This window comes from Callithrix jacchus, chromosome 14 (genome assembly GCF_049354715.1).
Source record: "Callithrix jacchus isolate 240 chromosome 14, calJac240_pri, whole genome shotgun sequence".
Classification (NCBI taxonomy): Eukaryota; Metazoa; Chordata; class Mammalia; order Primates; family Cebidae; genus Callithrix; species Callithrix jacchus.
This window is the reverse complement of record NC_133515.1, coordinates 111647933-111663588: the sequence shown is the minus strand read 5'-3', so window position 1 is coordinate 111663588 and position 15656 is coordinate 111647933. Positions and strand designations below refer to the sequence as shown.

Sequence of the window (15656 nt, the reverse complement as noted above, 5' to 3'; positions counted from 1 at the left end):
CGAGGCTTATATTAGAGGCATGCGTACGCGAAGTCAGATGCGAGTGGAGAAGAGTCTTCAATTGGTTCAAGCTCAGGAACCAGAAAGGGGCAAACACGGAAAGACTTCACAGAGAAGACGACAGACACTGTTTGTAGGAGACTCGGGACTCAAAAACCTTGGACAAAAGTCATACATTTCCCTTCAAACCCACAGAACCCTCCCGGCTGAAGACCTGTAGGAATGCCCGCTCATACAGTTTGGGTATTTGTCCCTGGGAAATCCGCAGTGCTGGAGGCGGGGCCTGCTGGGAGGTGTCAGGTGCTGGGGGCGGGTCCCTCATGGCCAGGCGCTGTCTTGATGACAGCGAGTTCTCCTGAGATCTGGCCATTTCAGCCTGGGGCCCTCCCCTCACTCCTTGCTCCAGCTCTTGCCATGTTATATGCCTGCTCCCACTCTGCCTTCCGCCATGACCGGAAGCTTCTCGAGGCCGCCCCAGAAGCAGATGTCAGAGCCATGCTTCCTGTACAGCCGCAGAACCATTAAACCTCTTTTATTTACAAATCACCCAGTCTCAGGTATTTCCATATAGCAATGCAAGAACGGCCTGATACACCAGCAGACCTGAGGGTGTGATATGGTGTGACTGTGTCCCCACCCAAATTTCATCTGGAATTCCCATGTGTTGTGGGACGGACCTGGTGGGAGGTCATCGAATCATGGGGGCAGTTCGTTCCCGTGCTGTCCTCCTGAGAGTGAGTGCGTCTCATGGGACCCAGCCGTGTGACAAGGGGAGTTTCGTGGTGTCCTCCTGATAGCGAGTGAGTCTCATGGGACCCAGCAGTGTGAGAAGGGGACTTCCCTGGCACGAGCTCCCCCTCTGCCTGCCGTCAGCCACGTTAGACATGACTTGCTCCTCCTTGCCTTCCACCATGACTGTGAGGCCTCCCCAGCCACATGGAACCGTAGGTCCATTAAGCCTCTTTTTCTTCCCGGTCTCGGGTATGTCTCTATCAGCAGCATGAAAACAGACTGATGCAGGGTCAAACTGATTCTTCAAGAGTGAAGAAAAAGGGGAGTATCAGGGAGCATTTTGTATGTTAGAGCTTAAGACTCGTTGAACTGGAAAGAACCAATTAAAGAATTTCCAAGTACAGCAGACCATCTAGGGATGCATCCTCAAAATACAGGCCCTCTGAAGACAAAGCTCACGCTGAAGACAGTAAGAGACAGAAACGAGAGTCAGGGACACTTGGGCACAGGCTGGAGCCTCTGGATCAGCTCTCACTGAAAGGAAGCCAGGTCACCCTGTGATGCTTCAGTGACAAAGGGCAACCAGGTCCTTTTAGCATTAAAGGAAGAGAGAAGGCTGAGGGAGGAGAGCAGCAGAAGCAGCGAAGAAATCAAGGCTCAGAGAGTCTGGAATAGGGCTGGGAATTTGAATCTTGACCAAGCGCCCTGGTGCGAAATGTTCTGAGCACAGGCAAGGACAGGACGGGCAGGCAGAGGGCCTTCAGGAACAAAGCTTCGTGAATCAAAACAGATGCAGAACACGCAGCTGAACTGAGAAGCTAGGTAGTTACCCAGGGAAAGAAACCAGCCGCTCTGGCACTGCCCTTCTGCAACGTCAGTCTTTCCACTGATGAGGATCCCAGCCACCGGGGCAATGCTTCCACGTCAGAAGAGGCAAAGCCGGTCCCCTTTGTCACCCGGGCACTCCCAGAGATCCCCAGAAGGAAGATGAAGACTCGTGCCTTATCTATGTAAGAAAGAGGAGGGCACCAATATTCAGGGAGAGTCTCTGGGAAAAGCCAACCCCAGAAGCAGTTGAAGCACCTCAGGTAGAAAATCCCTGCCCATGCTAAGCCCTGAGCGCACACCCCCCAGAGGAACTCCAGCTCCTCCTCGAAGGAGAACCCCAGAAAGAGAGCGAGGACCCCAGAAATCTTTGTCCCACCCTGAGCACAAGGAGCTACAACAGAGTCCCATGCCCCAGGAGGAAACAGACAGAAATCAGTTTGTCCCTCCAAGGAAAGTCGGCCATTGTGACAGTCGCCACATTTCCAGAAAGCCAGAGAATCTGCATTGTGGAGTAATGATGCAGGTGCCTGGCACTTCCAGGGAATTCATGACTGCCTAAGGGGAGCCAAGGCCTGAGGCAACGCCAGGAGCCATTCACCCTTCCCAGCCCCTCTCAGAGCTGGCGCTCCAGGGCGAGGGGCAGGGGCTTCCCACTGTGCGGGAAGAGGCCAGACTATTAACAGTCACCAAAGGCACAGGGGCAGGGCTGCACCCACAGCCAGCACAGCCTTCCTTCGTCTCTCCTGCTCTGCACAGATGCTCACAGGTGGATGCTCACAGCTGGAACCATGGGCCCAGGCTGCTCAGGATGCAGCTGACCTGACTTTCAGGAAATCCCACCAAACAGACGCCGATCGGCAACAGCACAGGTACACTCTTTCCACGAGCATCTGCGCAAAAGCGCACACTCCAGGTACAAGAGCATCTTCCTGGCATATGCGTCTGAGCTGAACTGCAAATTCACAGTAGGGAAGGGGGCAGAGAGAGGACACAGGCAGGTTTCAGTCCTGATCCTGCCACACACCAGCTCCACGCTGTGCAGGGCCACCTGCCTCAGCAGAAAACCCGCTCTGCTGACCGAGACCACAGCGGGGAAGCAGCCCTGACCGGCCCTGCTCCAGACCAGGTGCATCCTCCAGCCACTCACCCACCTCCCCGTCTCCACAAGCCTCAGCCAACTATGAGCCCCAGGAAGACTGTGAGGGCAGGGCCCACTTTACTGATCTCAGTGCCCGCACTGCCCACACAGCTGCTCCCAGCAGACTCCAAACACACCCATGGCAAACAGCTGCCAAAGAACTGCACAATACCACCGCAAGACGAGGACAGGGAGGACGCTATGAGATGGGGACAGGGAGGTCACCTTCAAGATGGGGACAGAGGATGCCACGAGACAGGGACAGGGAGCATGCTGTGAGACGGGGACAGGGAGGTCACTGCAAGACGGGGACAAGGAGCAGGCTGCAAGACAGGACAGCGAGCATACCGCAAGATGGGGACAGGGAGGTCACTGCAAGATGGGGAGAGGGAGGACAACATGAGACAGGACAGAAACCATGCTGGAAAACTGGGACAGGGAGGACACCGCGAAGTGGGGACAGGGAGGACGCCATGAGACAGGACAGGGGGCATGCTGTGAAACAGGGACAGGGAGGACATGCAAAACAGGTACAGGGAGGATGCCATGAGACGGGGACAAGGAGGATGCTACGAAACAGGGACAGGGAAGACACTACAAGACAGAGACAGAGAGGACGCTGCAAGACAAGGACACAGAGAAAACTGTGAGATGGTGTATTCGTCCATTCTCACACAGTTATAAAGAACTACCTGAGGCCAGGCACAGTGGCTCACATCTGTAATCCCAGCATTTTGGGAGGTCAAGGCAGGCAGATCACCTGAGGTCAGGAGGTTGAGACCAGCCTGGCAAACAGGGAAAAACCCTGTCTCACTAAAAATACAAAAATTAGCCGGGCGTGGTGGCGTGTGCCTGTAATCCCAGTTGCTTGGGAGGCTGAGGCAGGAGGATTGCTTGAACCTGGGAGGCAGAGGTTGCAGTGAGCCAAGATTGCACCACTGCGTTCCAGCCCGGGTGACAGAGCGAGACTCTGTCTCAAAAAAGAGAACTACCTTAGACTGGGTAGTTTATATAAAGGAAAGAGGTTTAATTGACTCCCAGTGCCACAGGCTGTGTAGGAGGTATGGCTGGGGAGGCCTCAGGAATCTTACAATCACAGCAGAGGGCAAATGGAAAGCAGGCCCATCTTCACGTGGCAACAGGAGAGAGCGTGAAGGGGGAAAGTGCCACACATGTTCAAACAATTGGACCTGACGGGAATGCACTCACTGTCATGAGAGCAGCAAGAGGGACTCCACACCCACGACCCAATCACCTCCATCCAGGTCCCTCCCTCAACACTGGGGGTTACAATTCAACGTGAGATTTGGGTGCAGACACAGAGCCAAGCATACCGGAAAGTAACACTAATAGCACTGAGTCACTGCTTATCCATTTCGCCATTTCACTCAACACTGAACTCAGGACACAAATATCTGTTCAGTTTTTGTGTACCCAGCACATTAAAAAGAGGAATTAAAGAGTTCTGTTAATCTATGAAGTAAGCGTTTGTTGAATGGATGGACAGGTCAACAATATCACATGCCTTTACTAGAAGGAGAAAGACAAAACCAGCAAGTCAAAAACACAGCTTCATACCTATCACACAGATTCACACGCAGACAACTGCAGGCAAGCGTGGCAATACGTAAAGTGCGTAAAAAACATGCTGCTGACTCGAACGATAAGACACTGGGAGACTAACCTAGTAATTACCAGGATGCTCAATTTAGAAGGGAAGAGAAAAACGGGAAAACGCCTTTAAAGTAATTCATTGGACATTACTTCATTCCAAAAGATATAAATTAAGGCAGATTAAAACATTTTATGTCATTTAAGGCTGATTCTTTCCTCCTTTTCTTTGAGACAGAATCTTGCTCTGTCCCCCAGGCTGGAGTGCAGTGGCAGGATCTCGGCTTCCCAGTTGTCAAGTGATTCTTCTGCCTCAGGCTTCCAAGTAGCTGGGATTACAGGCGCACGCCACCACACCCAGCTAAGTTTTTTTATTTTTAGTAGAGATGGGGTTTCACCACATAGGCCAGGTGGCAATGCTGAGGTAGGTTGAACTCCTGACCTCAAGTGACACACCCGCCTCGGCCTTCCAAAGTGCTGGGACTACAGGTGTGAGACACCACGACAGGTCTCTTTATTTTTTTATTTTTTCTATTTTGATAACTTTAGTACCAATGGTTCTTCATTAATGTCATTAATGGAAATGCCATTACCAAATTCCAGCTAAGAGCAGGTACACGATAATTTGCTCATAACTGCCATGCTTTCCGTGGCCCCAATTCGTGTTAAATTCCTGGGTTTCTGCTGGCTTCTGCTTCCTGGAGCTGCGTTTGGAAGGCAGACTGGCGTGCCTCCCATCCTCTCTCTGCACCACCAACGCTCAGGCATGGGCGTGGGTTTTACTCCCAGATTCTCCCATAAGCACCATCCCTAAAACCACAGGCCGTCTTCCCTTTGAGGGGGCCACTGGTAACTATTTTTATAAATAAGTAATTCCCTTCTTATATTTTTTTCCAGTAGAAAAGTAAAACACACACATATATACACATTCCAAAACAAAATATTCTAAAGAAAAAAATTTTACATCCTGAATAAATGTTGCCCCACACCGCCCCAATTCAAGTTTTTGCTTTCTGAGGTTTCAGTTACCTGTGGTCAAGGGTAGCACAAAAATCTTAAATGAAAAATTCCAGAAATAAGCAATTCATAAGTTTGAATTCTGAGTAGTATGATGACGTCCTGAGCCATCCCACTCTGCCCCACCTGGAACATAAATCGTCCCTTTGACCAGCATATTCATGCTACAAAAGCTACCTGCCCTGAGCCACCCACACTGCTCCTGACATCCAACCACCAACACTGTATGGCATGATGGTCCGGATCACCCGTAACAGATGCTCCTGCTTTTGACGTCAACACTGTATGGCATGATGGTCCAGATCACCCGTAACAGATGCTCCTGCTTTTGACGTCAACACTGTATGGCATGATGGTCCGGATCACCCGTAACAGATGCTCCTGCTTTTGACGTCAACACTGTATGGCATGATGGTCCGGATCACCCGTAACAGATGCTCCTGCTTTTGACGTCAACACTGTATGGCATGATGGTCCGGATCACCCGTAACAGATGCGCCTGCTTTTGACGTCAACACTGTATGGCATGATGGTCCGGATCACCCGTAACAGATGCGCCTGCTTTTGACGTCAACACTGTATGGCATGATGGTCCGGATCACCCGTAACAGATGCTCCTGCTTTTGACGTCAACACTGTATGGCATGATGGTCCGGATCACCCGTAACAGATGCTCCTGCTTTTGACGTATCCTCAGAAGGTCAATATTAGCCCAACGTTACGTCGCAATGCCACCATCATTCCCCTCACTTCATCTCATCATGCAGGCCTTATACCATTGCACAGCTTCTCAAGAAGGGTGAGTGGCCGGGCATGCTGACTCATGCCTGTAATCCCAGAACTTTTGGAGGCTGAGGTGGCGGGCAGATCACCTGAGGTCAGGCATTCAAGACCATCCTGGTCAACATGGTGAAACCCCGTCTCTACTAAAAATACAAAAAAAAATTAGCTGGGCATGGTGGTGCGTACCTGTAATCCCAGCTACTCAGGAGGCTGAGGCAGGAGAATTGCTTGAAACCAGGAGGTAGAGGTTGCAGTGAGCGGAGATCACACCATTGCACTCCAGCCTGGGTAACAAGAGCGAAACCCCATCTCAAAAAAAGAAAAGAGAGGCCGGGTGCGGTGGCTGAAGCCTGTAATCCCAGCACTTTGGGAGGCCGAGGTGGGTGGATCACGAGGTCAAGAGATCGAGACCATCCTGGTCAACATGGTGAAACCCCGTCTCTACTAAAAATACAAAAAATTAGCTGGGCATGGTGGTGCGTGCCTGTAATCCCAGCTACTCGGGAGGCTGAGGCAGGAGAATTGCCTGAACCCAGGAGGCGGAGGTTGCAGTGAGCCGAGATTTCGCCATTGCACTCCAGCCTGGGTAACAAGAGCGAAACTCCGTCTCAAAAATAAATAAATAAATAAAATAAAATAGAAAAGAAGGGGGAGTATAGTACATAAGTAACAATCATTCTTCTATTTTATTATTAGTTATGTTGTTAATCTCTTGTTGTGCCTAATTCACAACTTAAAGTTTCCCTGTATGTAAGGATAGGGAAAAACACCATGTATGGGGTTCAGCACTCCCCAAGCTTTCAGGCATCCATGGGGTGGTGGTGGCACATCTCCCGGGTGAACGACATCTGAAGATAACCCTGGGCTCAATTTTTAGTCCTTTTTGGCCTATGTCCTTCCAGTCTTTATTCTAAGAGGAAATTCACCGTGTACTTTGCTTTTTTACACCACGGTGATCATACTGTAAACACAATTTTAACATCCCACTAAATCACCTAACGATTCTTAAGTTGTCATGTTTCTTAGGAGTTTGCAACTTTCAATGAGTGTAATAAGTGAATACCATTTACTGTAACAGATTCAACCCAAGGGAAGTGTGCAAATCTGCCATTTCAAGCGGCAATTTCCTATAGTTCAACCTAACATTCACGCATTTTGATATTCTGATTGCTTGTAATTTATGACTATAAGTATCATGACACTTAATACTCTTTGTGTATAATGATTTTTGTCCAGTTTGGGGTACAGGAATTGCAAATTAAGTACATAAGCACTTATTTAAAAGCTCTAAACTATCACTGATTAGTTGCCAAGTGACTAAGCGGATTTTAAGTCCTTATCGATGTATGAGAGTGACAGTCTCACTCTGTCCTACGCAGGCCTGCAGATCGTTCCACAGCTACTTTAGTGCCCTTTCTCCTGCATGATCAGGTAAGCAGGGCAGAGGCCCTAGACCATGCCTGACGTGGCCTCACGCACACTGTCCCTGTGCCGAAGATAATGCACATCTGCAGAGTCACCATGGGGTCTCATTTCAATCTCCACTTTAGCAACGAGGACACTGGAGTCCAGCAGGAGAATCCATGTGCTCAAGATCACATGGTTACTGCCAGGCCATGAACTGAATCCAGATCTCATGAGTCTCTGCTACAGTGGCCAGAACAGCTAAAAGGTACCATCTGTATGCCCACCTAGATCGAGTGGCAGCGACAGATCAAGTGGCCTGGATCAACGGGGTGAGGTTGTGACCCAGCCCACACTCGCAGGGAAAGAATTCTGCAAGCAATTAAAGCAGTACTCCACAGCCCAAACAGAAGGGGTGGCGGTCACCACATACCCTCACTTTTCAGTTGCCTATAACGCGAGTCTGTACAGCCACAAGAGCAACACAGAACTACAGAAGTCATGCCAAATGGAGTCAGTTTCAATTACTGAACTCAGTCAGTACATACAGATGGACAATATTCTTTGATTTCAAGATAGACTTAAATCCATTGAAAGCTTTATTTTGTTTATGTGGCATTAATTTTTTTCTCAAATGTTGCTGGAAAATCAAGAGCAAAATGGTTATAACACCAAGAATAGGCTTAGTAATTATCATGAACACGTTTGTCAAAAATAGTTACCTGATTATCATATTTAAGAGACTGCGTCCCAACCAAAAAGCGAATGGCATCTGTTTCTGCAGTTTGAGGTGTTAAAGCACGTGCCTGCGGGAGGGAAGAAAAAGCACATTGATGAAGTCAGATTTAATAGAGACTGAAAAGGCAGCTTATCTCATCCACTATTGAAGTATAAATTAGTACAGAGTGTCTGGAAAGCAACTGAGAAACGCATTAAAAGCCTTCAACTTTTGCACACTTTTAGCACAATTCCACTTCAAATTTGTATATGGAAATAATTGTAAGTGGGTATAAAATTAAGCAACAAAGATGTAAATTATTTACACACCAATGGCTAAATTAGTTTTTAGTAAAACTGTTATTTCAAAGGTAAAAGACTGGTCAAACAAATTACACTTCAACAATACTGCAGGAAACAGCTTCCAGCAGTACAGAGCAGGGTTTAAACCAAGTCTTCTGCAGAGAACTAGAAAACCTCAAGGAACAACCTAAATCTATTTCACGGCCTCAGAGAGCTACCAACGCAAGGAAGAAACGCCAAGATCCAGGACAGGAAGAAGCCTGGGGGGAAGCCAGCACCTGGTCCCTCTTCCCCTAAAGGCATCTGCCCATCTGGAAAGCCTGGCTGAGAGGCTGACGCTGAGGAGAGCTTTGACAGACTCACAGAGCCCAGGGCACAAAACCCAAGCACAGCGCCCACCCGGGAAAAGAGGCTGCAGAGCACGAAGCCCACAAGTGTGCAGCCCAGGAGTAAAGACAAGCTAGAAGGAGATCAGCCTGAACAGACTCAAGCTCCAGGTCGTCTCAATCCTGGCTGGAGGAGGCCAGTGCTCCTAGACGAGCCAGCCTCCTGCCAGAAGCCAGTCCTCTGGAGGAAGATAATATCCAGAGTCTCTAAAATCTGACATACACACACAAATGTCTAACATTTAACCAGAAATAGCCAGTCATAAGGCCAAGCATGGCAGCCTCACACCTCTAATCCCAGCACTTTGGGAGACTGAGGTAGTCAGATCACTTGAGTCCAATCTGGGCAACATAGCAAGACTCTGTCTCTGCTAAAAACAATTATAAAAATTATCTGGGGATGGTGGCTTACGCCTGCTGTCTTAGCTACTCAGGAGGCTGGGGCAAGAGGATCACTTGAGCCCAGGAGGTGGAGGTTACCGTGAGCCATGATCACACCACTGCACTCTAGCCTGGGCAAGCGAACAAGACCCTGTCTAAATAGAATAAAATAATTAATTAAAATAGCCAGTCATACAATAAGGCAAAACCACAGGATCAAAAACCAAAAGAAACCACCACCAAAGAAAGAGGGTTACAGAGGATTCAGACAGGTTCCCGGGGAAGCAAGCTCTAAAGCTCCAGAGGTATGTGAAGGAGACTTACTAGACAGTGCTCCTGGGAACTATTCCAAGTCGGGGTGAAGGAGGAAGGGCTGGGCAGAGGGAGAAGATGAAATGTACCACATCTGCAGTGGAGGCCTCAGCCAATCCAATGGGGAGCTCTGGAGCTGGGTAGCCCTTTAGAGTTGAGGCCAGATAGCCAGGCCTTTATACCACCCACCCCTCCCCCATGGGTCAGTCACTGGATGCAGGCTGTCCCCGAGGAGGGGCGTGACCTTGGGCAAAGTGCCTCTGTTCAGCTGGCGGCAATTCTTGGAGCAGAGCCTGGCTGAGAGCTATCAGCCTCCAACAATCACAGAAGAGGCTGGATCTCCTCAGAGAAATGCAGGCTGTACACACACAACAGCATAAATTACGATAGCCATAGTGAATATGCTTAATAATTAAAAGATAAAACTAAGATCTCAGGTGATGAACCTGAGGCTTAGAGACGAAAAAGTTCTACAACTGGTTACTAGAGCTGTGACTAGCACTGCAGGCTTATAAATTCAAAGCCATGTGTTTAGGACAAGCACTGACTGCACCTGGGCCAAGTCCCCGCGGCCAGCATAGTAACAACCCCCCAACCTTATCCACATTCTAATCCCCAGAACCTGCGAATGTTAATTCGCACAGTAAAGGGACTCCGCCAATGTGCTTAAATTAAGGACCCTGAGATGAGGAGGCTACCCTGGATGATTCAATCACATGGGTCACTGAAATCAGAAAAGCTTCCCTGGCTGTAGTCCCAGAGAAAGGTGACCACAGAAAAGAGAATCAGAGAGGTGGTAACACAGCAGAATAGGGTCTGGAGGCAGGGAACCTAAAGCCAATTCACACTGACTTCCTAGAACTAAATTGAAAGGAAAACTAACTTTCCACACCCAAGTAACAGAAGGACCAGAGGCTACAGCCTCTGCAAACCCTCACCTTTTCTGCATGGCAGTAGGCAGACTGAAAGTACCTCTGATTGGTTGCTTTTTGTAACTTTGTAACTTCCGTTTAGCTCTGATTGGCTGCTTTCCACACCAATCACACTGGCTGAGGGCCACCACTTCCCTTACATGGGGTAAACACCGAGCGGCCAACGGGAAACCTCTGGGGGGTATTTGGGCCCTTGAGCCACTGCTCGGCCCTTCCCACTCCGGGGAGTGTACTTTCATTTTCAATAACTCTGCTTTTGTTGCTACATTCTTTCCTCACTTGTGTGTGTTTTCCAATTCTGTGTTCAAGATGCCAAGAACCTGGACACCCTCCAACAGTAATAAGGGCAGCAGTGAGGAGGACTCGGCTGCCTATTGCTGGATTTAGAGATGAATGAGGGAGTTGTTGAAGCAAGTGAAATAGGGCCTGAGGACTCTGTACTTCTACATCGGAGTCCTTGTGGATGAACCATAACCTGACTTAACATGGAAGCAAGCCTGAGAACCTAACTTAGAGGATACACGTGTAACAGTACCTGAGTCTGGGCCCATCCCAGCAGCCAGCCTTCACCCACTCAACCACTGCTCAGTGCTCAAACTGCGTTCCAATCAGGCAAATGCCAGCCTGTAACCCGGCCAGCTGTGTCTGTGCTTCACTGCTGATTTCTGTACTTCACTTCCCTTTTTTGTCTATAAATTTGTTCTGACCACGAGGCATCCCTGAACTCTCTCTGAATCGGCTGTGATTCTGGGGGCTGCCCGATTCAGGAGGTGATCATTGCTCAAGCAAACTCCTTTCAATTTAATTCAGCAGAAGTTTTTCTTTTAAGAGTCCATGAGCCAAGGAATGTGGATGCCTCTGGGAGTTCAAAAACATGTTGTCACCCTGGACGTTAAAAAGCCCGAAAAGCCCCAAAAACGGCACCTAGCCAAGGACCACCTGAAAGGGAATGTCATTGTCCACGGAAAGGCTTGTCTCTGCCTCAAGTCAGGGATGAAGGTCCGCCTAGCGGCAGGTGCTGTGGAGGCATCAGAGGCGCGAGCACCGCCCCTGCCCTGGGGAAACTCGGACTCCCATTAGGACAGAGAAGACAAAGACTCGAAAAGATAAAAAGACACAATGATACACGACTAAAAACACTGGAACGGACCATGATAACAATTTAGCATGTATCGAAATGAACCCAGGAGCTCAGTTAGACAGAAGGCAGGATTAAATGCCACCACTTTAAAATAGAAGAAAACCAAAAATAAGTAAGCTGTATCAGTGGCTATGATACTGAAAAAAGAAGGGCAATTCAGAAAATGCAGAAGCCACTTGAGTGACGATAATGAACCAGCATTCAATTTACTCCATTCTAAAGCAATTTGCAGAGCCGAGAGCTGCATACCTGAAGAGGAATCATGGTAAGCAGGCAGAAAAACCCGTCTAAATAGATCATCTGTTTCAGACAGTGAAGCAGCCACAGTTTTAGACAGCGCTGCAAATTTGGAACTATCTGTTCAAGCTCACACGAGAAAAGACACTTCTTAAAAAAAAGACATAAGTGGAAAATTATTTGTATACACATATCTAAAATGTATCTTTAAATATCAAAGTGAGGGCCGGGCACAGTGGCTCACACCTGTTATCCCAGCACTTTGGGAGGTCGAGGCAGGCAGATCACAAGGTCAGGAGTTCGAGAACAGCCTGGCCAACAATAATGAAACCCCATCTCTACCAAAAATACAAAAATTAGCCAAGTGTGGTGGTACAGGCCTGTAGTCCCAGCTACTCGGGAGGCTGAGGTAGAAGAATCGCTCAAACCCAAGAGGCAGAGGTTGCTGTGAGCTGAGACCACAGCCATTGCACTCCAGCCTGGGTGACAGAGACCCATCTCAAAAAAAAATCCCACGGTGAAATAAAAAGTTTACTTTTAAGAGCTTTCCAAAAACGATTTAATTCGACCACGATTTAATTCACTTCTGGAGTTCTGTCTTGACTTCTCTCATCCACACCTTCCTCCCAGGCACGCTCCCTTTTCTGTGAGTTAGACCCATGCTTTCCTAACTCACAGTTGTCTGGTGCCCAGACACCACCTAAACAGCCCGAGCCAGGCCTGCACTAAGCACCCCTGGGCACGTCCACTCAGTGCTTGGACTTCAGCTACTCTCCTGGTTCCTGTCCGTCCACAGTCCCACCTGCTCCATTCATACACATGGGGATGAGCCCCTCCCTCCCATCCTGCCCCATTCATACACAGGGAGATAAGAACCTCCCTCCCAGCCTGCCCCATCCATACACAGGGAATTGAGAACCTCCCTCGCAGCCTGCCCCAATCATACACAGGAAGATGAGAACCTCCCTCCCTGCCCGCCCCTTTCACACACAGGGAGATGAGAACCTCCTTCCTAGCCTGACCCATTCATACACTGGGAGATGAAACTCTCCCTCCCAGCCAGCCCCGTTCATTCACAGGGAGATGAGCCCCTTCCTCCCAGCCTGCCCCATTCATACACAGGGAGATGAGGCCTTCCCTCCCAGCCTGCCCCATTCATACAAAGGGAGATGAGAACCTCCCTCGCAGCCTGCCACTTTCATACACAGGGGGATGAGAACCTCCCTCCCAGCCTGCGCCATCCATACACATGGAGATGAGAACCTCCCTCCCACCCTGCCCCATTCATACACAGGGAGATGAGAACCTCCCCCCAGCCCGCCCCATTCATACACAGGGAGATGAGCCCCTCCCTCCCAGCCTGCCCCATTCAAACACCTGGGATGAGCCCCTCCCTCCCAGCCTGCCCCATTCATACACAAGGAGATGAGAACCTCCTTCCCAGCCTGCCCCATTCATACACTTGGGATGAGCCCTCTTTCCCAGCCTGCCCCATTCATACACAGTGGGTGAGCCCCTCCAAACCCGACACCCAATCACCCAATACCTGGGCTCTGGCTCTCCCAGCTCGCTCCATCTCCACTCTCCTTTCCCCATTCCATGTTTAAGTTACATTTTAACAACCTCTTAACCAATTTTTCTGACCAAGTTCATGTTCCAGTTTACCTTCAAGCTTGCCACAAAAGCTATTTTATCCAGTCAGATCTGGACCTCAGATTTTAAGCAATGGGTTGAAGACTTCATTTCTTTCATCTCAGACTCTGGGAAATCATACAAAAGCAAGAAGGAGGAGATCACACCACTGCACTCTAGCCTAGGCGACAGACTAAGACTCTGTCTCAAAATCCTGGCTGCTGAGGTCAGGAAGGAGCAGATGCTGGAGGCGGGCTGGGGGAGCCAAAGCCATGCACACTCAGGGAGCAGTCCCCCGACCACGTGCATGCCCTGGAAGCAATGCTGAAACCATGGAGGGGATGACAGCAACATGTTCCCAGCTGGTGGCAGGTGCTTCCCGCACACCATGTGGTAGGAAGGAGAGCAGGGCAGTCAGGGCCGCCTGGTGTCTTCTCGGGAAGCTGTTTCTGGCTCTTAAAGCTGAGGGGAGAGGTGCTGCATCCTGGGCAGCCTGCATCTGCCCATCTCCTTTGGCTTAGCATAAATGACGGCTCAAAGAATTTCCTCACAAACACAACCGTATGATACGTGGTGAGCCTTCCTGCCAGCCCGCAATGGGGCCAGGCCCAGCTCCACATACACATCCTGCTGGACCAGGCAAGACTCGCCATGAAAAGACCAGAGATCAAAAGAAACCAGCACAGGCTCCAAGCAAAGGGAGACGGGCAAGGACAAAAAACAGAAAAAGACATCAAAGGACAGAAAACACAGACCAGGAAGTGTTGCATAAAGAAGAACCATAAAACTTAACAGACCAATCATCTTCTAAAAACAGGAACAAAAAGCAAAGCCGCCAGGCGCGGTGGCTTCTCTCTGTAATCCCAGCACTTCGGGAGGCCAAGGTGGGTGGACGGCTTGAGCTCAAGGGCTTGGGACCAGCCTGGGCAACACGGTGAAATCCCGTCTCTACAAAAAATATATAAAAACCAGCCAAGTGTGGAGGTGTGTGCCTGGAGTCCCAGCTACTCAGGAGGCTGAGGTGGGAGGCTTCAGCACCAAGGTGCAATGAGCAGAGACTGCACCGCTGCACTCCAGCCTGGGTGACAGAGTGAGACCTTGTCATGGATAAATAATAAGAAAAGAAAAAGACACAGAATGGGGAAAAGATTTTCCAACTATCCATCTGTCAAGGGATTAACAACCGTAACATATAAGAAGCTCAGGCAACTCAATACGAAAAAAAACAAAATAGCAGATGCCAGCAAGGGTGGGGTCCCTCCTGCACTACTGATGGGAATGGCAGATGCCAGCAAGGGTGGGGTCCCTCCCTCCTACACTACTGATGGGAATAGCAGATGCCAGCAAGGGTGGGGTCCCTCCTGCACTACTGATGGGAGTAACAGATGCCAGCAAGGGTGGGGTCCCTCCTGCACTACTGATGGGAATAGCAGATGCCAGCAAGGGTGGGGTCCCTCCTGCACTACTGATGGGAATAGCAGATGCCAGCAAGGGTGGGGTCCCTCCTGCACTACTGATGGGAATAGCAGATGCCAGCAAGGGTGGGTCCCTCCTACACTACTGATGGGAATAGCAGATGCCAGCAAGGGTGGGGTCCCTCCTACACTACTGATGGGAATAGCAGATGCCAGCAAGGGTGGGGTCCCTCCTACACTACTGATGGGAATAACAGATGCCAGCAAGGGTGGGGTCCCTCCTACACTACTGATGGGAATAGCAGATGCCAGCAAGGGTGGGGTCCCTCCTACACTACTGATGGGAATAGCAGATGCCAGCAAGGGGGGGTCCCTCCTACACTACTGATGGGAATAACAGATGCCAGCAAGGGTGGGGTCCCTCCTACACTACTGATGGGAATAGCAGATGCCAGCAAGGGTGGGGTCCCTCCTACACTACTGATGGGAATAGCAGATGCCAGCAAGGGGGGGTCCCTCCTACACTACTGATGGGAATAGCAGATGCCAGCAAGGGTGGGGTCCCTCCTACACTACTGATGGGAGTAACAGATGCCAGCAAGGGTGGGTCCCTCCTACACTACTGATGGGAATAACAGATGCCAGCAAGGGTGGGTCCCTCCTACACTACTGATGGGAACATAAGCT

The 15656-nt window shown here is 49.8% G+C and overlaps 1 protein-coding gene across 3 annotated transcripts in view; it reads right to left on the bottom strand.

Moving 5' to 3' along the window:
• The window catches only part of EIPR1 (EARP complex and GARP complex interacting protein 1), a 184431-nt gene that overhangs the window by 164687 nt on the left and 4088 nt on the right, over positions 1-15656 (bottom strand). For all 3 annotated transcript variants that reach the window (XR_013526784.1, XM_078350020.1, XM_078350022.1), the window contains exon 2: positions 8236-8319. Coding sequence is in view for 1 of the 3 variants with exons in the window: in XM_078350020.1 (XP_078206146.1) it covers positions 8236-8319 (84 nt within the window). In the remaining 2 variants the exon portion in view is untranslated. The remainder of the gene's footprint in view (positions 1-8235; positions 8320-15656) is intronic.